Raw genomic sequence first — 24129 nt, forward strand, 5'->3', positions numbered from 1 at the left:
ATAATTGAACTGAGTTTTTAAAAATCTATACCTTCAAAAAAATCAGAAACCAAAGTCTAAAATAACCTTTAAATTTTAATCATTGGTATTAAGGGCATGCCCTCTTTATGTCACATTTCTTTATTTAGTAATTTGTCCTTTGGATCTCTTTTTTAAATGTTTGCTTCAAGGGAACAGTTTTCTCTGAAAAGGCAGTAATCTTAGAATTCATACTCTTCTTTCATTCTGTTTGTTTACCTGATGCTTTCTGGTTCTAGTGAAAAGATGGAGAAATAACATTCTCAGGTGAACTATATACTACACAGTAACTTGGTAGCATTTGCATACCTTAGAAACATGCTTTTTATCCATCGTAAATGAAATTTCTGCTTTTCTTCTAATACTCTTAAATTTATAAAAGTAGAGGCAAAATTTTATAGTATCTCTCCATTTTCTCACTTGATTTGCAAACAAGGATCTCTAATCCTTCAGTAAAATAAATCATCCAATAGGGAAAAAAACACACAAACATCAAGATACATTCATATTGCTTCTATATAGAAGCATTGATAATAATGTCATTTGTGTTAGTAAAATATCCATGTATGTTTTGTATTCTATTTTACTTAGAAACTTTCCACTAAAACAGAAACTTTTTAGAAAAGTCAGTATAAAGTAGCTTTTAAATAAATTTAAATTAATTTTTTCAAATGCTTCAATCTCTCTTCTATTATTATTTGTACAACTTTGACAAAATTTGGTATTGTTCATCATTTAGTGTGTATGTGCACATTCAGAGAAAACACTTCAAAATGGTACCTATCTACTTGAAAGTTTTCTGATGACAGTAAGTATAGTGTATTCTTTTTAATTTTATCTTACTGTCACTGTGGTCCCATGTGGAAAGGCAGGTTGTTAAATGCTTTCTGAAGGCTGGTAAGCATGTGAGAGTTGCTTATAGGGCTAATTAAAATAGATGCACTCCATCCATTACTTAGGCTTGCTAGATCCAATAAACATCAGTTTGTTTTTATTACTGGTACTATGTACTTCTCTAAATTTGAAGACTAGTTATAGCTTGTTTGTTTGCTTGCTTGCTTGCCTGCATGCGTATGTACGTGTGTGTGTGTGTGTGTGTGTGTGTGTGTGTGTGTGTGTGTGTTCCCTTTAACTAGAGACACACCACCCTTCTCAGAATAATCTCCCTTTTCTCTGATGGACTGTCTCATTATTTTACATCTGAAAATGGTCTCTTAGCTTAATATTTTGTAGTTGTTTAAGCACCCATTAAATAACTACAAGAAAGAGAGCAAGACAGAAAAGTAACAAAATAACTGCCCTCAATAATAATACAGTGTGCACCTACTTCCACTACAATCTTTAGCAAATACAACATTGAACTTTATATATATGGCATTTAAAAGAGGAATGTGTCCATGTAGCTTAAAACAGCATGTCCACATGCTATGTTCAAACATACGAAATTCCAAAATTGCTTATATGAATGACATGGAAATTTCAAAATATACTTTCTTAAAATTGGAATAAAAGGAACATTAATGATCCTTAGATCCAAGAGATAAAATTAGACAATTTGAACTATTACTAAAGTAAACTTTTCCTGTTCACACTATAAGATATTTAGTGATATTCTTTTTTGAAAGCCCAGCATTCTTAGGCAACCATTATAAAAAGAAAGCCAAAGAGAAGAGAAAGGAAAAAAGCACAAAAGAATTTCAAGAGGCAAGAGGTGGAAGTCAGTGCTATGTGAACCTGCTTTAAATGTATGGGCAATAACCTTGAAAGCAGATTAACCCTAAAGCAGATTCATTAGCTTCCTAGCTAGCTTTTGTTCTAATATTGCACCTCTCTCCTGGCATAATTTTCTGATTTTGACTTATTTTTCTGCTGTTCCCCACCAACCGTCTGGGTATTCTGACAGACTCTGAGAGAGTTTATGAAAAAGTCAGGAAGCTATGGGGATTTCATTTAGGGCCATCTCTTCTAGGATGAGGTGGCCACTGTTTTGGCACCAGCAAATTAACTCTATATTCTTTGATTAGAGGAAGTAATTGCAACTTTATCCAGAATGCTCTGGGAGAATTGAGAAGCAGCTGCAAGGAAGGTGGGTCTACAGGGAACTGTAGTGCTCCTTGTAAAATTCTCACCACCTTCTTGAACGATACTGACTCTTTGAACGAGTGTCTCCCTTTAATAGAATCAGCCCAGACTACCAATAAAGAGGAAGAAGAAATGAGGTAGGGGGGAAGCAAAGGAGAGGGCAAGAAAGAGGGCTGTGACAACCTCCTGAAGCATAAAAATAATCACTGTTAAGGCTGATCTGAAACAGTGCTAAGTCTTGCTTTTGTTCAAACATTTGCAGGAGTTTTCCTGAGCACTATATAATATGAAAATGCGTTGTTTACCAGCCTGAGAGGAGGTCCTTAAATATATGCAAGCGAACTCCAGTGATTGGGTGTTTACTAGTTAAGGGAGGCAGCAGCTAAGTGTCCAAATCAGATTGCTCACTGCTTTTTTTACTTGTCCATAACTTCCACCTAGGAGTCTTAGGGTCTTCTCAGATATGATATCAAGAAATCAAGCAAGTGTTATCCTTATTTCACTTGCAGCACAAGGTAGAGGCTGCAAGAGCTGGGCAGAGTTCCAGTAAAGAGGGCCGACAGGCAAGAGCGGTGCTCTGCAGAGCTTGTCAGATAATTGGAGCAGGCTCCTTTGTGGGCTGGTACATTCCCCCTCCGGAGTGCACAGCAGGGACATTTGATCTGCAGGGTGATTGATAAGTGCAGGAGAGGGGCGGCCATCCTTTTCTCCCTCCCTCTAATCTCTCCTTCCCTCCCTCCTTCCTGCCAGAAGTGCTGCTGTGTAGAGAGCTGCTCCAGCAAGGATCTGCCTGCCCTGGGGTGGGGGTGGAGGGCCACCGCCTGCTCTCCTCGCTGCTGTGCCACCGCACAGCCAGCCCGACTGGTACCCAGGGAGTGCTGGCTCCTGAGTCACAGATGCTGCGGGAGCCTCCGGAGAAGATCGCGGCAGCGCACTCTGCTCTCGGTAAGTTCAGAACACTCGGGAATACCATGACAAGGGGACCCGTGAGCAGGATTACTTTGGCCCAAAAGTGGGAAGGACCATGGAGTGGATAGACTCTACCCACCGTGGTCATCCTTTGCGAATCTCCCTCTCTCCTCGGTACCCTCTTGTTTTTTGCTCCTGACCTTCTGCGGGTGTGGTAGGGATCTGGGAATCTCATAACCAGGTGACCATCGCTGCAAGGGATGACCCATGCAAGATCTTCTGCTAGTAACATGCTCCATTTATTCGCAGTGCCCAAGCCCCATGGCAAGGGTAGGGTAAGTGGCCTTCGGAGTGGGGGTGGGGGGGTACGAGGTCACCCTCTCTCTGACATCTAGATGTTAGCCGCTAGGATGTATGAAAGATAAGACTACTCTAGGGGCTGGTGTGTAGTCCCTTTCCTTGCAAAGGGGAACTCCCTTAGAGCCTGAGTGTCTCCAGACCAGAGAACAGCATGGGTCAGACAGGAGGCTGGAGAAGAAGGCTGCCTGGCCTGCTGGACTTCTAAGCTGGCTCTGGCCATAAGGATTACAGGGATGAAGGTGGGCTCTGTGTTGCAGCCTGGCCCCTCCATGATCTGTGGAAAAAGCTTGGGCGATCCCAGCTCTAGCTGGTTAGTGACAAAGGAGGATGAGGCAGTGGAGTATGCACTTCAACTTTCCTCTCTTCAAGGAAGAGAACAAGCATTTTGCTTACTTAAGCATCTGCCCCTCCTGCTCCTGGATTTCCCAGTTCACCCCAACCTTTCCAGCTCCTTAAAAGCCCATCATTTTAGAGGTTCTTAGAGATATGCAGGACCAAATGAAACTTACTTAAAAGTGTCCATTAAGTTTGAGGCTCATTCACTTCCAGAAACAACTATGTTTCTGAAAGTGGCTCAGATACAGGCAGAAAATACAGTAACAGAGTAAATTAACTCTTGCAGAAAGGGAACCATGGAATGAAAACCAGGCACCTCAGGGTCCTTGGTATGGCTCACTACAGCTAGACTACCACCAGATTTCTTTTACTATGTAATAGTTAATAATTTCAAGACCCCCAAATCCCTCTACTTTCCCCTCCCCTCTCCTCTCCCCTTCTTTGCCTTTCCCTCTCCTCTCTCCTCTCCTGTCCTCTTGCTTCCCCTCCCCTCTCCTCTCCTCTTCTTTGCCTTTCCCTCTCCTCTCTCCTCTCCTGTCCTCTTGCTTCCCCTCCCCTCTCCTCTCCTCTATTCCCCTCTCCCCCTTTCCTCTCTTTCTCTTTCATTTCTAGCAAAACAATCCTGGTCTTCAAAGAGTCTATAGAGCATTATCTATATCTTTAAGATTTTACTGTATTTGAACACTAAAGCTAGTGATATTTATTATAGCAGTAAAATTGAGCACATTCCCTGTAAATGCCCCACTAAGTTTAGGTATGCAATTCTCTAATTCATATTAAGCAATATTGGGCTCTGAAGAATACACTGTTACTCGGAATCCCTAAGTTCTGTTTCTAATTTTAGTTTCTTGAAGTTAACCAAGTCAGCAGGTCACCTGGTCAAGGAAGGTCCTGATCTGTAAAATAAACCTGGTTTGTTAGGTTTTGTACAGCTTTGATATTAGCTTTTAAGTCAGTGAAATATCAACCAAATTAGTAAATGTTTGTTAAATGAAAGGCTGAGTGAATAAATCATATCTTCCTAGGAACAATGTACTTTAATATTTAGAAATGCACAGAAAAGTTTCCCTTTCTTATGAAAGGAGCCTAATTTTGCTCATAAGGAATCACTCTGCTTGAAAGTAATGATCCACCTGCAATAGAATGAGAGGCAATCCACATCTGCATTCCCCACTCCCAGGACAGCTATGCTAGTCCCATGATTGCTCTATGGCCCAGGGAAAGAAAATTAAGGCCCCAGCATGAATAAATCTTGCTAAAGTCCAAAGAGCATGAAGAGGGATCTTGAGGCATGGTCAAAGGCTTTTCCTGAAAGGAGGAAGAGAGCAGACAGAAAACCAGACAGAATGGGGCAGGAGATCATAGTGCCACAGGTGGCCTTATTGCTGAAGTTTATAAACTACCCCGATCATTCTGAGGGAGAAACTTGTATAAGCTACAGTCTTAAGACTTTAACTTAATAGGGAGACAAAAGGAGTAAAATGGGTGGGTTTCCACCCTCAGATCATTTATTTTGCCTGTGGCATTGCCTACCTTACATTTTGGCTAGGTAATGAGACTCTGGGTGAACTCTGCAGCAGATCTGAAGAGGCAGAGAAAGAAAGGTGAATTGTTTTGTGGAATAGACACATTTAATCAGTCCCTTTCATCACTGTTATTCTGGGTCCCAGCTCATGATTTCTTTTAGCCCTTTCTTCATTAGGAGTCAGTTCTCTGGCCCTGCATTCTTCCCTGCATTTTTGGTTTTGGTTTTGGTGGGTTTTTGTTTGGTTGGTTGGTTGGTTTTGTTTTTTTGTGGGAGGGTGGGGCAGCCTGGAGGGCTCAACATCTCTTGCCTTGGCTCCACTCCTAGCTGAGTCTCAGCCTGGCAATACTTTTCTGACACCCACTCCACTTCACTTTCCTCCAGGCAAAAAGCACACGTTTAAGCTTCATTATCTGGCTAAGTATAAACCTCAGGGGGAGAAGCATTTTATTTTTGTTTGGCTCAGTCTACCAGTTAACTTTTAGCTAGCTGGCTTTCCAGAGTCCAGGCAAATAGCTGTTTGGCTGGTCACCACCAAGAATGTAATTCCCTAAGCACTGAAACAGAGCTCTGTATATAAAGTATTGATCCCCTAGGAGAACTCTTCTCACTCCTCCTACACAGACACACTAGCGCAGGAACACTCCACTTTGCACTGAAAGCATCTCAGCTAGCAGTCTGTCTAGCTGGCATAAGTCCTGTAGCAAGAGGTACCACACACATACACACATTTAATTTCCTAGGCAGGTCTGGATCCCTCCTTGGGTATTTGCATGAGATCAGTCTTAATGGTCAGGTCACTGTCCTTAAGCAATGTGTAGGCAAGGAAGGGCAAGTGAAAGAGATCACTCTGACTGGTTTGGATTAGGGGAGTTTCAGTAAGGCCACCACTAATCAGAGCTGGGCCGCCTGCTTGAGAAACAAACTCCTGTTCAGAAGGAGCTTCTCTTGCCGCCAGCCCAGCTGGAGATAGACTAATTCTGAAACAACTGACGCAGCTGGGAATTGAGCTGTGCAAAGCCACTCTCTGGGAAGGGAAGCGTCTGCCCCACCCTCCCCCACCAAGCGCCCTGGATATTCTGCCCACATTCCTCTCTCCCGTGACGTCACCCTTAGTCCTGTCCTGGGGAGCCTGCAAAACCTCTCAAATTCAAACAGCTAGACGCACTGCTGCTGCTGCCACTGGACTGAAAGCGCGCGCCCAGGCTCCGCTGTGGCAACCACGGAAGCGACCCAGTCCACAAGACCTCCCTATGCAATCACATCCCCGGTTCCCTGCAGCGCAGCTCCTTTCTGCTCCAATCCTCCTCTTCCTCTCTGGCTGTCAGCGGGTGTCTGCGTACCCGCCCCCCATCAAATTAAATCAAGCAACAACAAGCAGAGCATCCCCCTGCAAGCGGCATCTCCTTTTACTTTGTTCTCCCTCTCTTCCTGAAGATGCAAAACTACTGGTGGACTGAAGAGGAGGGGAGTCCTATCTTCTGATGTGTGAGTACCCCCAACCCAGAGCTATCTTTGCCCTCCCACTCTATTCCCTCCGCCAGTCCCCTGGCTCTTAATTTTCCCACCCCCCTCTTTTAATGCAGTTTAAAAATAAAAGTAAAGCAATTTCTGCTGCAAGCCCAAGACGGGCAATCTGCCTGAAATTTCTTCAAAATACCCCAGGGGAAGAGGAGATGGGCCGGATTTAGTAGGACAACTGGATTACTAATGACTCTGTGGCTGGCTGTGACCCACCAGGAAATCAGGTGCAAGCATGTGTGTTCCAGGACGCGTTGTGTGGGTGGGCTTGGGGGAGTGGGTAGAGAAAAAAGAGTAGAAACTGCTTTGAAATACACAGTGATTTCGTTCTTCCTTGCTGCCCACCCCCTCACTCTCCCCCTCCCACCCGCCTCCTAGCTTTGCCATTTTAATCTAGCTTCCTTGTTTCTTTCTTCCCTGCATCCTGCTTTCTTCCCCTGTCCCTCACTCAATGTTTGCCTGTAGGTACCTGAGCTGACATCGAAGGTGCCTAAAGATGCTGAGCAGCATTTGGTTCCTCAGTGTGTTAACCATGGCCGGGATCTTACAGTCAGAGAGCCGCAAAACTGCCAAAGACATTTGCAAGATCCGTTGCCTGTGCGAAGAGAAGGAAAACGTACTGAATATTAACTGTGAAAACAAAGGATTTACAACTGTCAGCTTGCTCCAACCCCCCCAGTATCGCATCTATCAGCTGTTTCTCAATGGAAACCTCTTGACTAGACTGTATCCAAACGAATTTGTCAACTACTCAAATGCTGTGACTCTTCATCTAGGTAACAATGGGTTGCAGGAGATCCGACCTGGGGCATTTAGTGGTCTGAAGACTCTGAAGAGACTGCACCTCAATAACAACAAACTGGAGGTATTGAGAGAGGACACTTTTCTAGGCCTAGAGAGCCTGGAGTACCTCCAAGCTGACTACAATTACATCAGCACCATTGAGGCAGGGGCATTTAGCAAATTGAATAAGCTCAAAGTGCTCATCTTGAATGACAACCTTTTGCTGTCTCTGCCTAGTAATGTGTTTCGGTTTGTCCTGCTAACTCACTTAGACCTGCGGGGAAACAGGTTGAAAGTAATGCCTTTTGCTGGTGTCCTTGAACATATTGGAGGAATCATGGAAATTCAGCTGGAAGAAAACCCATGGAATTGCACCTGTGACCTACTTCCTCTCAAGGCATGGCTGGACACCATTACTGTTTTTGTCGGAGAGATTGTCTGTGAGACTCCTTTCAGGTTACATGGGAAAGATGTGACCCAGCTGACCAGACAAGACCTCTGTCCCAGAAAAAGCGCAAGTGGTGATTCTAGTCAGAGGAGCGGTCATCCAGACACTCAGGTTCAAAGGCTGTTCCCCACAGTGAACCCTGCTCTTAATCCCACCAAGGCCCCCAAAGCAAGCCGGCCACCCAAAATGAGAAATCGTCCAACTCCACGAGTGACTGTGTCAAAAGACCGGCAGAGCTTTGGCCCAATCATGGTGTACCAGACCAAGTCCCCTGTGGCCCTCACCTGTCCCAGCAGCTGTGTGTGTACCTCTCAGAGCTCAGACAATGGTTTAAATGTTAATTGCCAAGAAAGGAAGTTCACTAACATCTCTGACCTGCAGCCCAAACCTACTAGTCCAAAGAAACTCTACCTAACAGGCAACTATCTCCAAACAGTATATAAAAATGACCTCTTAGAATACAGTTCGCTGGATTTGTTGCATTTAGGAAACAACAGAATTGCAGTCATTCAGGAAGGTGCCTTTACAAACCTGACCAGTTTACGCAGACTTTATCTAAATGGCAATTACCTTGAAGTGCTGTATCCTTCTATGTTTGATGGACTGCAGAGCTTGCAGTATCTCTATTTAGAGTATAATGTCATTAAGGAGATTAAGCCACTGACCTTTGATGCTTTAATTAACCTCCAGCTCCTGTTTCTGAATAACAACCTGCTGAGGTCCTTACCTGATAATATATTTGGGGGCACAGCCCTCACCAGGCTGAATCTGAGAAACAATCATTTTTCACACCTGCCTGTAAAAGGGGTTCTGGATCAGCTTCCTGCTTTTATTCAGATAGATCTTCAAGAGAACCCATGGGACTGTACCTGTGACATCATGGGACTAAAGGACTGGACTGAACATGCCAATTCTCCTGTCATCATCAATGAGGTGACTTGTGAATCTCCCGCTAAGCATGCAGGGGAGATACTGAAATTCCTGGGAAGGGAGGCTATTTGTCCAGATAATCCTAACTTGTCAGGTGGGACTATTTTATCAATGAATCACAACACAGACACACCAAGGTCACTTAGTGTGTCTCCTAGTTCTTACCCTGAACTACACACTGAAGTTCCACTTTCTGTCTTAATTTTAGGATTGCTTGTTGTTTTTATCCTGTCTGTCTGTTTTGGGGCGGGGTTATTCGTCTTTGTTCTGAAACGTCGAAAGGGAGTGCCAACTGTTCCCAGGAGTGCCAACAATTTAGATGTAAGTTCTTTCCAGTTACAATATGGGTCTTACAATACCGAAACAAATGATAAAACTGATGGTCATGTCTATAATTACATCCCCCCACCTGTGGGTCAGATGTGCCAAAACCCTATCTACATGCAAAAAGAAGGAGACCCAGTAGCCTATTACAGAAACCTGCAGGACTTCAGCTATGGCAACCTGGAGGAGAAAAAAGAAGAGCCAGCAACACTTGCTTACACAATAAGTGCCACTGAGTTACTAGAAAAGCAGGCCACACCAAGAGAGCCTGAGCTACTGTATCAGAATATTGCTGAGCGAGTTAAGGAACTCCCCAGTGCAGGCCTACTCCACTATAACTTTTGTACCTTACCTAAAAGGCAGTTTGCCCCCTCATATGAATCTCGACGCCAAAACCAAGACAGAATCAATAAAACCGTTTTATATGGGACTCCCAGAAAATGCTTTGTGGGGCAGTCAAAGCCAGACCACCCTTCACTGCAAGCTAAGCCACAATCAGAACCAGACTACCTCGAAGTTCTGGAAAAACAAACTGCAATCAGTCAGCTGTGAAGGGAAATCACTTACTGCCCTATAGCATCAAAGGATGCGATCCAAACTGCTGGAAGCACTGCATTTGCTTTTGTTGTGTCCTTCCTACCCCAGTGCTAATGGGACACTGAAAGCGCTTGGGAAAAGGGGTGAAGCAATGATATTCCTTTAAATTATTTTTCTCTTCATCTCCCACCTCCACCCACACTTCTTAGGAACCATCAGTGAACATGAATGTTTCTACATTGCATTTTTTCATGTATATTATTTAGGTTTTGCGTCTGTTTTCTTTCTTTTCTTTTTCCCGTGTGGGTAGTTGAAAGAAACGGTAGTGAATGAAGGAATAGTAAGTAAAGTTTTCAAATAATAATATTTTGTAGAAGATCTCCAAAGATCTTTTGGGACTACAATTTCTTTTGTAAATAATGATCTATGTTATCGTCATCTTCAGTTACCAAGTATAGGCCTGGGCATTGCTACTTTGTGTTAAAGTGCCTTTGCACTTAAGTATATTACTTAAATGTTTCTTTTAGCTTTGAAAATTAAAAGTATTTTAATGTGTTGTATTTTTAAAATAGAAATCAATGTAAAATAGATCTATTTGTCAGCTATATTAAGCCAACATACAATTTGCTTGAGTTATAGAAACCAGCCTGTCATCAGATGATTCTAGCTTAGGACATTATAGACTTAAATGTAAAATATTTCCTTTCTTCTGGGTTCGTTATAAGTGATTTTATTTAAGTCAAGAAAGATGGATTTAACAGTGGACTAGAGGTAATAATCCACCTCTGTCGGGATCAGCAATTCATTAATAAAATATATTTAACCCAATATCAGAGTGAATTGAACAATTAATAACCTTCTGTAAATCATTATTTTACACTAACATGTTCAATGTTTTAGATTATTTTCCTAATTAAGAGTACATTACACAACTTGTAGTATATTTTTTCTGCATCAAATTAGATATTTTTATATATTTAAATGAAAATCTGTATTTCTAACTTTTTAATTGAAATTAATATTTTTTCTGCCTATTGCAACATTTTCTATAAACACATACCAGTAGAGGCCGCCACACACCTCATTTAACCAAGACACAAGAGCCATTAAATACCTTGAAGGAAGACTTCAAAGGTAAGATGAAAACTTTCCACATCACTTCTCTGCAAATTCAAGACAGCAGAGATAAAACTGCATATGTTACATTTTATTTCTTTGAATATCAAAAATTAGACCTAAAATTCTTTTCAATTTTCACATTTTCTGACAAAGCTAGATTTTCCTCTTGATTTTAATTGAAGCGTTAATGAGGTGCTATCAAATCATGTCCTATTTGCATCTCCAAATCCATTAATAGTTACATAAACCACAGCTTTAAGCGTCTTTTTTTCCTTCTGCCTTCTTGGGGCATGCTTTACTTGAAAATTTTCTTGTTAGCCTGAGCAAATCTTTCATTTTGGTTTTAGCAGTCAATTATTTTAACTAACCAACTCTACATAACATTTATGAAGTCTTATTAGACTGTAAGTAATTTTTAGATGCAAACATTATTGTATGATTTAAACAAACAGCCTTTCTTTACAACAAAAAATAGTTTTGTTTTGTCTATTGTAAATCCTTATGCAACTGGGATGGTGATCTGCATATAAAGTAGTCCAGCTTTTCAATTCCTTATTAAAGCAAGTGATGGTGTCTGAAAGAAGCACACTGTTTCCTTTTCATAAATAGGTTACTGCACATAATAATCCTTTATTATCATGTGGAGATTGAAGTGGATAACTTACTTTTAAAGCTTTTAAATGACTAATAGTACATTACTACTATTAACAAATCATGTTATAGCCTTTCAATTAGAAATTACTTAAATTCAAATCATTTGGATTAATAATTAATGGTGCAAAGTGGACTTTTTAAATAACAGAAGATAATTGTGTCCACATATAAAAGTAAAGGACACTGACTGACTTGTATGTTCACTGTTGGCTTAAAAGTCAAAATTGCCATTTAAATCTATTAACTCACAATTGAAAATGATGGGTCAATGTGATCTACACATACGCTAATCATGAAATTTTACATTTCATACCAAAGGAGCTAGAGTACTTGAATTAATTGGACATGGAGATAGCTCCTGGAAAAACCACCTCATCTTTGAGTGATTATATATATATAATATATATAATATATATATATATATATATATATATATATATATATATATATATATATAGTTTTTAAAGTTGCTTTTATTTGGTATAATGCTCAATACATAATACCAAGGCAGATATTTGGCAAAGTCATTATGAAGGTAAATCAGCATCTATCATATTAAGGATAGTTTTTAGGCTTTAACTGTGAATTGATCTGTTAATGACATGATAGTACTTCAGTGTTTGTTCTTATTCTCCTGAAAGAAAAACACCCATATTAGTAACAAAATCAGTTTATTAATTTTAATGAAATAAACTTTACTTCTCATTCATTTTCATGATTTTTAAAGAGGCCTCCTGGAAGAACTCAAATCCATAAACTTTTAGCTCAATAATTACTATTTACTTCAATATTTTCATGTTTCTAGATTTTTCTTTATTTATATTGATTTTTAAACTCAAGTCTTTCAGGTGCGATCCAAATGGTTTCATTTAAATGTACAATAGCACACCTTGTGTTTTAATCTTTCTGTCAAATGCAAGCATAAACACTTCAAGTTTAATTAACTTATTGGCATTTCCACTGGTTATATTCTGATTTTCTTTATAATCTCAAGCACTTTCAAACCAATTTCACTTTAAGATTTTTATTTTTAACTCCTCCAGATTGATTTTTAAAAAATTTCCCTTACTATTTTATAATCACCTTGTAATGAGTGTGAGCCTAGCAAGAATGGTTCCAGACAAGGTAATGACATTCTTAGGATACTGGCTGGAACAAAACTAGATGCCTGGCCCTACAAATATCAAACAGCAATTACTCAAGATTGCATTGCTTAATTAGTTGCTTTCATGGATTCTGCATATACCAGTGGGTAAATTTGTACAAAATTCTCAAAAATTGTGTTCCTCAACCTTGACACCATTGCCAAGAATATTTGGTATGGACATATCCCAACCTGTGTGCCTTCTTTCCTCAGGCATTTGGTGAGTAAGAAAAAGACTCTTCAATGTCCTCTTTGTCCTCTGACTTATAAGGTGACTTAATTTTTCTAAATAATTCTGTATCATAAAGGGCTCAACATTTTACAAATTTTTAAAATACATGTAATGAATCAGAGAGATTCTGCCATTTCTCAAATCCTTAAAACTTTATGATAGTATACATTCCAGAAGAATACTAGATTGAATGCTAGAGTGAACAATTCCTTCCAGATGTTTCTCTTACACAATTTGTTTCATCATTCATTCATTCATATATTCATTCATTCAGGCACTCATCATCTTGAGTATTCTCTTCCCTGGTGCCTGAATCTAGTGTGTGCTGAGGGGCCACAGATACATATTAGACAGGATCTCTAAATGCCTCACTCCAAGCCTTCACTCCTTCTCCCACTGTTACTAAATGCCCTTCTCCCCACAGATCTCCCAAATTTGGCAAGGAGCTTAGTACACAATAAAAGAGAGCTTTATCTTATTGAAAATCACCCCCAGGTAAGCAGTGGGGACAGTAATGCAACACAGGTTTAGTAAAATATTGGACTGATAAATCATAAATAGACTGGTTACAATGTAAGTGCTATTAACATATCTTTGAATGATGTACTTAAAAGGGGAAAAATCCCACTAACATAAAATAAATCACAGCAGATTTAGGCCCAGTGTTATTGCCTAATATAGCTATATATTTGTGCTATCTACATCTACTTTGTAAAGTTGAATACCAAAATTGTAAATGTAAAAACACGGATACACTTCAATTTTATAGAACATTCATGTTTTACAGGCAATATTTATTTTCTATTTTAGTGGCTTAAAGGATAATGTTTCAGCTCACATGCCTTTTTGCAACACAATGATAAGAGAATTATGTAAGAGAGATTGAAGTACTTTGTATAGGTCTACTTTACTCCTTATAATGGTTGTGTAAAAAGTAGTGTGTAAATTGAAGTTTTATAAACCAAATTTTATTTTAAGTGCATCAAGGGAGCTTCCATTTAAATGAAAGGTGGGAATTCCCTTATGAGGCAAAAAAAAAAAAAAAACAAAACAACGTTTTATAATGCAAACAATCACTCTGTTTTATATGTTTGGATTTTCAATATCAACTTTGCTTAAAACCAAGCTCACATGCATAATAAGAGTATGTTTTGTCAGTGTTACTTGTGCTATCCATTTCTTGGTTGCTAAGGGCATATACTTGAAAGTCTGCTGCACTTTACTGTTAATAAGCTATCTACAATTTTGTGATGGCACAATAGCATTCATGAACATCTGGACTAGCAAGCCCATTTCAATTGAATTGAACACAGGACTTTTGCTCAGCAGCATCTCCCCTCCCAAGACCTTATTTCCTTAGAGGGTAGATTAACTCTTGTATTCACATCCTATAAAGTGCTTAGAGATACAAGTTTTATAAAAAAAAATATGTTACTATGTAAACATACTGAATTGCATGTGTGTTAGAAATTTTTAGCAGTATTTTAGCTTGACAGTATCTGTACAAATTCTGTTAGACTTAGCTGCAAATAATTGTCCTCAAGTTACTGTAATAAATGGCAAATGAAACAACTTATTATGTAAATAGACTCTAGTGCCAAATAGTGACATTGGTTAAGAAAATAAATGACATATTTTGGGCTGTTAATAGGCAAAATGAAATACTGAAAGTGTGATGAAATGATATTGTATTTTATTTGATAAGCTAAATAAGCTGTGTTTAGTTATTTTATGCTGTAGTTAGCTTTCAGTTAATAAATAAATATTCACTATTCACTAAAAACACACATTTTGAATTAGTAAGAAAAGTTTTTGAAATCTCTTCTTTTTTCTTTTCTTTTCTTTTCTTTTTTTTTTTTTTTTTTGAGACAAGGTTCTAGTTGACCTGGAACTTGCTTTTAGACATAGCTGGCCTCAAATTCACAGAGATCTACCTGCCTATTCCTCCTGAGTACCGGAATTAAAAGGCTTGCACCACCACACCCAGCCCTAGTTTTTTGGAATCTTGAGAAGAATTAATGACAAATGAGTGAGCTGTCCTCTTTGCCTTGGTATATTATATGCTGTCCCAGTGCTGGGAAATGAACATTTTTATTCTTTAAGTGATAATGTGTTTCATGTTCGATATAATATTTCTCCATGAGTATTTGTTAGTATCATACTTGAAAAGTAAAAGCAAACAATAATAACAAAACAATTCAGATACATGTCTCTCTAGGAGCTTAAACACTATTTACTGACTTTCCAGTCCCCATATCCAACACATACACTTCTACATTGAAATCTATTTTTTGCTGTATTTTTTCTAATGCTATACATGATCTGACAAATTCATATTTTATAAAATAAAAGAATGAGTGACATACACATAGAAATGCTATTAATTGTATTCCTTAAAATGAGATGAAGATAAATGAGGAGATAGGAAGAGAGATATTAATTTGTTCCGGTGATTATGGTGCTATTTTGAAAGTGGCTACCTTGGCTAAAGTCTCAGCATATCTTCCATATATTCTTCATCAACAACTGTATAACAGCCAAGAATTTGAGTTTGCTGTGCAGGGTATGACGACTTAAAGACAGATTAATTACCTTCTGTTGAGGTTGTTAATATATGTACATTATAGCCTGATTATACATATACCATTTACAGGGTAGCTGAAACAATTGAAACATCCACATTTGAAAGTTTTTTGTTAAAGGATGAAAACTGGTGTTAGCACAGATTATCCAGTCACTGGTAAATATCAGGAAAAATATGTAAGTATCCATTAACAAGTCCATATGTGACAGTTGAAACAGAAGTAAGGTTATCAAGATAGATTTAGTTATTTCTGAATCTGGGCTGAAGTGTATTTGATTTATGTTTTCCTGGGAAACAGCTCTGTAAACAGTTCACATCATTTTTATTAATTTCATGTTAAAATATTATTTTACATTTGCAATAATATTTGACATATAAAGCAACTTTGTCCTGGTTATCTGTCAGATTATTAACTGGAATTTTGGGACATTTTATTCATGACAGAATGTTGATAAAAACTAGTAATCTAAGGTAGCTTCTAGCTCACAAACTGACTACCAGACAGGAAGCATTAGATAAATGAATTCTTAATGAATTCCCTCTGAAGTTAAGCCTCTTTTTCTTTTATATTGTTATGACTTGATGATAAAAATTGATTTATTAGCCAGGCAGTGGTGGCGCACTCCTTTAATCCCAGCGCTCGAGAGACAGAGGCAGGAGGATCTCTGTGAGTTCGAGGCCAGCCTGGTCTACCAATTGAGTTCCAGGAAAAGTGCAAAGCTACACAGAGAAACCCTGTCTTGAAAAAAAACTTGATTTATTAAATGGTTGGCATGCTGCTTCTCATATGGAGACTGAAAAAAAAAAGGTTGACACTCAAAGAATCTGATTTCATAGTTTAGTAACAATGGATGATTGGCTGTTTTAGGAACTTGTAGATATTCAGTTGTAACATGTAACACACTCACATACACATACACATGCCCTACATGAGTATAGAAGAATAGCTAGGCAAATAGGCAGCAAAAATTTTCAAACATTTATATAAAGAGAGGTTTTAGTAATGTATGATTTTGTCCATTGAATCCAGTGATACCATTCTAGAGAGCAAAGTAACTTTAATGATCATAGGGCTGCTCTGTTACTGCCTGTTGGAAATGAGTGATTATGAGTTGAGTAAAAATCCACTCTATGAGATTGAATGATAAAGTTTTCCAAAGTTTGACTGACTACCTTCTTAAGTCTTCCAGATAGGCAAGGGACTATTTGGAGTCAAGCCTGTATCAAATACCAATTCTTTCAGAATAAGGTGGTTTCACAAAATGTTATTTATATAGAATAATAACCTACAGGGAAATCATTTCCCAGAAATGATTCCTATGATTTGAGATCCTAATGATGAATTGCTAAACAGTCTTATTAATAAAAAACCCAGAGCCAAATATTGGGGTGAAAACTGAGACATCAGAGGAATAGAACAAGCCACAGCCAACCTCATTTTACCAACTCCTCAGCATCTAGAGAGAGCTACTTCCTGTATACTCACCCCTATATACCTTCTTGTGCCCTGCCACCTTACTTACTCTCTCCTCCCAGATACATCACTTCCTTTTTCTGCCCTGTTCTATCACTTCCTGTCTGTTTGTACAGACCTACAGACTTCTATGGTTTAACTAGCACTGGAATTAAAGGCTTGTACCACCATGCCTGGCTCTGTTCCCAGTGTGGCCTTGAACTCACTGATAGATCTCTGTCTCTCAAATGCTAGGATTAAAGGCATGTGCTACCACTGCCAAACCTCTACATTTAATATAGTGGCTGGCTTTTTCCTCTGATCCCCAGATAAGCTTCACTGGGGTGAACAAATAAAATATCACCACATCCTAATCTTAAAAAGACCATATAGTTGCCAGGACAAATCATAGTTCTCATTGGATCTCAACTTTCCAGTCAGAAGAATAATGGATTGGACAAATTTAATGAATATCTTATACTTTGTTATTTTATGATCTAGGCCACCAGAAAATGTTTGATACAGTTGAAATAAGGAAGGACATTCAGACAATTACTATGAAAATCTCTTACCTTACTTTCTTTTTTCAGTACTCCTTTTGGATATAATCCTAATCTTATTTTGTCTCTTCAGGACTGAAATGCATAATTTACATGGAATTGTTCCCCTAAATTTGATTTAAAAAGTTTAAACACTTTTTAAAACGTCTTTATTTGGGGGTTGGGTATTATGAGTTTTCCACATACCTATTTTTTAAGGGGATTATCTTTTCTGTTGAATGATTTTAGCTATTCTATGTGGTGACTAAGCAAATTAAAATTTGAATCCATCTAGGAAGACCACATATCACATATAAGGGAAAACAGTATTTTATCCACTGACTTGTTCATCATCTCACACTTTTAGTCAACACTGTCAAATTTCTTATCAAGAAAGAAACTGATGGACCTTTGGATAAATCAGTTGAGCTTGAGAAATTCATTGATTCATTCCAATGAGCAAAGCGCTTTTGATAAGAACTGGTATAGGGCTTATTGATCATAAATTTCAGTCATAGTTTTAATGCTAGGCCAGTGTGCGCCTATCTTGCCAAATAGATTTTAATGGAAACAAACAAACAAACAAACAAAAAACACCTCAACTTTGTAATGTCCTGCTGTCATATGTTTTGCAAGAGAAGAAAAAGAAAAAAAATCCCTTCAGAATGTTCTATTTTCCAGAGGTGATTGAGAGTCTGATTGAAAACATTAGTTAATCAAAGAAAAATACAATACTTGGCTCAAAATTTCCTTCTGCCTTTCTAAAGAATGTTAATAAAAGGAAGTAAAGTTTCTTTGTCCCCTCCAAATTCAACTTCCAAACTAAAATGAAAAGAATACAACTTAGATATTAACTATTTAATCTCAGTATGATTACATTTAAAGTATCTAACTTTCACATTTACAACCATTATTTTAACACTGTATTATTTAGATTTTGTTTTTAGGAAGTTCAGTTCTACTGTACAAACATGAAATATGAAGATTTAAGATAAGTTAATAATTCTTCCCTTTACAGATTAAAGTGGGACAAAGCCTTGTCTGTCTTTTTCTTCCTGTCAGATTTCCTGAGTTTCTCACCAGAAGAAACTTACCAGAGTATAAAAATAATTCATAATACAGTCACAAGTTTCTCCTGTCACCTGTGCAAGAGAAAACTTTTGGACCCCTGGCCTGGAGACAAGTATTTTCAATATATTAAGACAAGATTCTGTCTTGATTTCTCTTTTAAATCATGCTGAGAAGAATGTGATGACAGTAAGAGGTCCATTCAGCTTCCTATTCTTAAAGCCCCCAATGATAATCAGATTAAGCCATTTAAAATTACTCATTAGGCAAAATTGGAATATATTTTAATTCATTAAGGTATTAAATTATTCTCAAGGCTGAAACATTATATTTAATAAAAAATGTTTTAATAAATTTAAATTTAATTTAATTTAATTAATAATCAAATATCACACCTGTTCTACAATACAAAAAAAGTTAAATGCCCTAAAAATTTTAATTCTCCTTTTGTTTTTAATAACCTTTAAAGATTCTCTTTTGTATATGCTTATTGCAGCTCTTACATATTCTAACTGGGATAAATTTATTTACATGAAGAGTATATGTAATTGCTGGTAGCCCTTATGTGGTACCAGATTGTCTCTAAAAATAAGATTTATGGAGCACTTACTATGTGCTGAACACTCAAAGAAATGTTGGTGCACATCTTAAACAAATCTACAGGTGTTTCTGAAGGCCAAGTGTGTACACCGGGACAAAAGATGCTGGATCTAATGGAAAAGTCATAAGCTACCAAATCTGCTTTAAGGTCACCAAGATATCAGGAAAAAAACAAGATATATGTTTGAAATAAGACTTAATGCTTAATACCATCAGGGAATTTATAACAAAATAGGACAGGTGATTTATGTATCTTCAAGAAGAATATAAGAGGTTAGGATCAAAACAGAAAAAGATTAATAAGGACTGGACTAGTATTTTTTTTGGGGGGGGAAGACTTTTGGAACAGAGGGATACTTGAAAGAGTTTAAAGTTTAAAAGGCTTGGAGAATTATTAAGCTTGAAAATGAAGACATCAGGGAACATATATCAAAAAGTGAAAATAATGGTAAGAAAGGCCTAATTTATCTTTTGATGGTTCTGAAAGGAAGAGGAGATTTGAACTCAATTCCATAAATCGTGGAAAGCATATTAAATAAAAACAAAGATTATGGATTGATTAATATTTTCATGAGGCCTGATAAAGTATTTCATGTGTATTTCTAAAATTAACTTTTGTAATTACTGAATAAGATTTATGGCATTATAGCACTGACCACAGTGACGTAATGAGTATGGATAAAGGCCAACTAGTTGAGTGAGAGTCAGCACAAGGATGATATATGTTAAAGATTAGGCACTGAAGAGGCAGTACATAGAAATTTAAAATTCAGCTCTGTCACTCACCAGTTCTGTGTTCTTGAACAGGTCACTTAGCCTCTCTGGACCCAATTTTCTTCATCTGAAACAAGTAACAATGATCATCTTCCCCTTAGAGAATCATTATATGGATCATTAAGTTACTATTTGGAAAATAAAATATTTGTAATACAAAATTAAATGTGACAAAAGTGTCACTTGAAACCATTTTTAATTGGATTTCAACTATTTTCTAATTTACTACTGTGTCTTACTGCTTTAATGGAGAATTAGTGAATCATCCGGAGGAAAAGAGTGGGCTACACATTTGAGTAGAGAGGACACTGTGGGCCAGGAATTGTTGTGACCATTTAGAACTAAGGGAGTGAGTCTCTGCAATTAGCGTGTAGAAAGAAGGTGAAGGTGAGAGATCCTACTTGTACATTCAACCATTGGCTGGGCTGTCTACAAACTGAGCACACAGATTTATCTTTTAGAGTACCATATTTAGTAACATGTTCATCAGTGTTATCATCAGAACATATTTAGCATGATAATATTCAGACTCCAAGGGAAAGGCATAAGGTAATATGTTTAAAGAGAAATTTGTAACATGTTAGCTCTGAGAATAGTAATCTAAGGCCATCTGGAGAGGAATTACAGGCTTCTCTGATATTCACAAAGACCAGCTGGGTCTGAGATGGTTTAATGCTGACTTCCTTAATATGCAACTTATACATACCACACACAAGGGCTCAAATTTAGATGTTTTCTGCACCTAGTTTAATGTACTGCGGCCCTGGTAGTCAGTAGGATTATCATTATTTTAATAAAACAGAAACTCATCATATAGCCCAGGTTAGCATTGAACTTATGGCAATCCTCTTGACTCTGCTTTGTAAATGATGGGATTATAAGTTTATGCTACCTCTATGAATCATTTTTGAAGAAGGGATTCTGTTTTGTTTTTGTTTTCAATCTTGAACCAAGAATTCTATGTTATATAACCCCTGCTGGGTCCATGGCACCAGTGACTCAACTGACCTGAAACACATTATTACCTAAGGCAGAACTATTTCTAATAGTTCAACTATTTCATGACTACCCTGCAACCCTTATTTATGTGACTACCTGTATCTTAGTACATTGTCCTCTCCTATGAGATATTGAAGAAAATGGAATTGTGGATGCTTTGGCTTTTAGGCAGTTTTAATTTACATTTTACACAGCCTTTTTCAGGAATTCAGAGTGTATATACATAAGGAAAACCAAAGTCTCCAGTGCTAAATCTGTGAGAGTCGGAAAGGTGACACATGTCTATTTGGTTCATAGCCTGTTGTCATCTCTACTGTACATTGCTGATGAAAGTAGCGAGGCACTTTTGCAATGTGAGAAGAGTAATTAGGTTTCTGTAGGGTAGGGGAAATGACTTGGAATGGCTTGAGCATATTTCTTAAGGGGACACTTATGGACTTAAAACAAAGCAAAACAACCTGTCTACCCTCCCTACTCCCTAAGAACAATGTCAAGCTATTTCACTTACAAGTACTTCCATAGAAAGAAAGGAAAAAGGGGTATTTTTTAAAACATTAATATTATGAATAAAGAGAAACCTTTTAAAAAGAAGGGAGCTTAGAAAAGTTGACACAGTAATTTAGAGCAGGGGTGGAAATGATGAAATCTTGATTCACAGGATTAGTATATTTTAATTACATTCTATTGCATAATTGTAAATGAAATTATTTCAAAAAGCCTTTGAGAATTTCTATTGAATGGCACCTAGATAAGCTTTCATAGTTATTCATAGCAAAGCTCCTTAAATAGTAAATTAGAAAGGTCACATCATGACACTTTGTACAAGCAAAAACTCCCCTGACACCCATGCAGAGATTTTGATCGAGCATGTGTCAGCCATATAGGAGTTCATTGTCAAACATCATAGCTGCCTTTGAAGCCCAGAGCATTCAGTACCTAGAAGCCCTAGACTATATTAGTCTCTTTTTTATATCTGACCCACTGACTAAAGGCCTCACTCAGAATGCAAACAAATGAGTTATACTGAGAACATTGTTTTTATTGGTATATTTGGTCTTTTAGGTCTAAAAACACATCAGTTATTGAAGGTCTATGAAAATACTGGTGGGACCAAAAAGTTTAGACTTTCTTTGGCTCAACACCAGGGCTTATGTTCATATTTTAAAATAAAAATACTTAGCACACTGCCTACTGATTATTAACCTAATAAAATCACAATAATATCAAGAAGCACAAAAGCCCTAAGACTATGGGAGAGGAGGACCCTGACACTCACTGGGCTGGCTGCTTTGTTACCAGAAGCAGGAAAGGTGTGGGGAGTTGAACACCAGATTTCTCATTCTGTTTGAAAACTGGTCAGATGGCTACAGATTTAGAAACTCTTGTTCAATAACAACTAAATGATGCTGAATCACAATAGAGAGCCACTTCATGACTTGAAAATTTGTAGCATTACTTTTTTGTACCATGTTAATTATTATAATAACTCTAATATTATTGAACTGTATTTATTAGACAATCAAACCTACTGATTTTAGACATAACATTTACAAACTTTAAATAATGACTTAGGCCTCAGGGATAATCCTTTTTATAGACAAAGAATTTTTATACTTTTAGTTATCCCAAGGACTGGTAGATTAAAACATATATATATATATATATCCGGAGACCCACATCTAAGTACCAGACCGAACTCTTGGAGTTCAGATGAAGAGAGGGAACAGGGATTATATGAGCAAGAGGGATCAAGATCATGATGGTGAAATCTACAGAAACAACTAAACCAAACTTGTAGGAACTCATGAACTTCAGACCAACAGTGGTGGAACCTACATGGGACCAGACTAGGCCCTCAGCATAAGGGAGACAGCTGTATAGCTTGGTCTGTTTGAGGGGCCTCTGGCAGTGGGATCAGGAGCTATCCCTGGTGCATGAACTGGCTTTTTAGAGCCCATTACCTATGGCAGAATGTCTTGCTCAGCCTTGATGCAGGGGGAGGGGCTTGGTTTTGCCTCAACTAAATGTATCAGGCTTTGTTAACTCCCCATGGCAGGGCTTATTCTTTTGGAGGAGTGTACAGGGGTTGGGGGTAAGAGAAAAGGGAGGAGCTTGAAGAGGGATGGGAGGGGAAACTGTGGTTGGTATGCAAAATGAATAAAACATTAAAAAAACCCAAAAAACAAAATACAAAAAAGAACAAACAAAACAACAAAAAAGAGAGTATGTCCTTAGATCAGAACTGTATAACATGCTGTTTATATATGTATCTTTGATATGAGTATATTTATAAATATATACATATATAAATCTTTTATATATCTTATATATTTTTTGCACACAAATACACACATACATGTATTATATCTTTGACTCATTCATTTTCTTGATTTGTTTTATCCTTGAATCCCCTTTTTCTTTCAGAATCCCACACTTCAAATAAGACCAGAGGTATTATCTCTGCTGTCTCTGGTCCCTATGTAAGAAAGATACTTTCTTGTTTGCTTTCCTATATGACAGTATGTCCTTGGACCAGCAAATAGAGACCATTACAGAAGACCACAACTGGACAAAATACAGAGAACAATGGATCATGGGATGCCCAGCTCCAGTGAATAAATGTGGAGCGTAGCTCCTTCATCTATGGCTCAAGGAACATCCCTGAAAATGAGAATGAATGAATTTTGGGACATTTGCAGTGAAAGTCTCTCATAGAAATATGCATAGGGGCTGGAGAAATGGCTCAGTGGTTAACAACAATGGTTGCTCTTCCAGAGGACTTCGGTTCAAAGCCCAGCACCCATGGAAGTTTATAACAATCAGTAACTCCAGTTCCAGAGGTTCTGACATGGTCTTCTGGCCTCTGCAGAGCATCAGAAATGTGTTTGGTGTACAAACATACATGCATAGAAAATGTCCAAACCTATAGCATAAAAAAATGAATAAATAAAATGGACATAAGCAAGACCAGAACAATGACAATAACACCAGGCTAACACATAATGGGAAAAAAAAAACAACTGTACAAGGTCCCATCCCAAGAGAGAGTACAGCGGGCATATAATGACAAAAAGCAAGGATAAAGAAGATAATACATAAGGCACAGAAGCAAAAAAAAAATATGAAGAATCATATCAAACAAATAAAAATTACAGTAAATATGTATGTATTAAACTCAATCCTTTGAAAA

At 37.8% G+C, this 24129-nt stretch overlaps 1 protein-coding gene and 1 pseudogene across 4 annotated transcripts; both read left to right on the forward strand.

Moving 5' to 3' along the window:
* The first annotated feature begins 2631 nt into the window (after window positions 1–2631).
* Slitrk2 (SLIT and NTRK like family member 2) lies at window positions 2632–10601 on the forward strand. Of its 4 annotated transcripts, XM_036174214.1 has the most exons (4): window positions 2632–3045; window positions 6668–6718; window positions 6817–6978; window positions 7217–10601. In XM_036174214.1, exon 4 carries the CDS (start codon window positions 7248–7250, stop codon window positions 9786–9788), a length of 2541 nt encoding a protein of 846 aa, XP_036030107.1. In that variant the 5' UTR covers window positions 2632–3045; window positions 6668–6718; window positions 6817–6978; window positions 7217–7247; the 3' UTR covers window positions 9789–10601. The 4 variants fall into 4 exon arrangements, with proteins under 4 accessions (XP_036030107.1, XP_036030108.1, XP_036030106.1 ...); XM_036174215.1 differs by lacking the exon at window positions 2632–3045 and having other exon boundaries at window positions 6221–6718; window positions 6817–6988; XM_036174213.1 differs by lacking the exon at window positions 2632–3045 and having other exon boundaries at window positions 6221–6718.
* Window positions 10602–10665: 64 nt separating this feature from the next.
* LOC118573816 overlaps window positions 10666–24129 on the forward strand; it is a 49471-nt pseudogene continuing 36007 nt past the window's right edge.

The sequence above is a fragment of the Onychomys torridus genome, chromosome X (assembly GCF_903995425.1).
Source record: "Onychomys torridus chromosome X, mOncTor1.1, whole genome shotgun sequence".
In the NCBI taxonomy this organism is placed as follows: Eukaryota; Metazoa; Chordata; class Mammalia; order Rodentia; family Cricetidae; genus Onychomys; species Onychomys torridus.

Bases quoted from the DNA above. Each gene is read 5' to 3' on its own strand.
- Slitrk2 (XM_036174214.1), top strand. From the start codon at position 7,248: ATGCTGAGCAGCATTTGGTTCCTCAGTGTGTTAACCATGGCCGGGATC.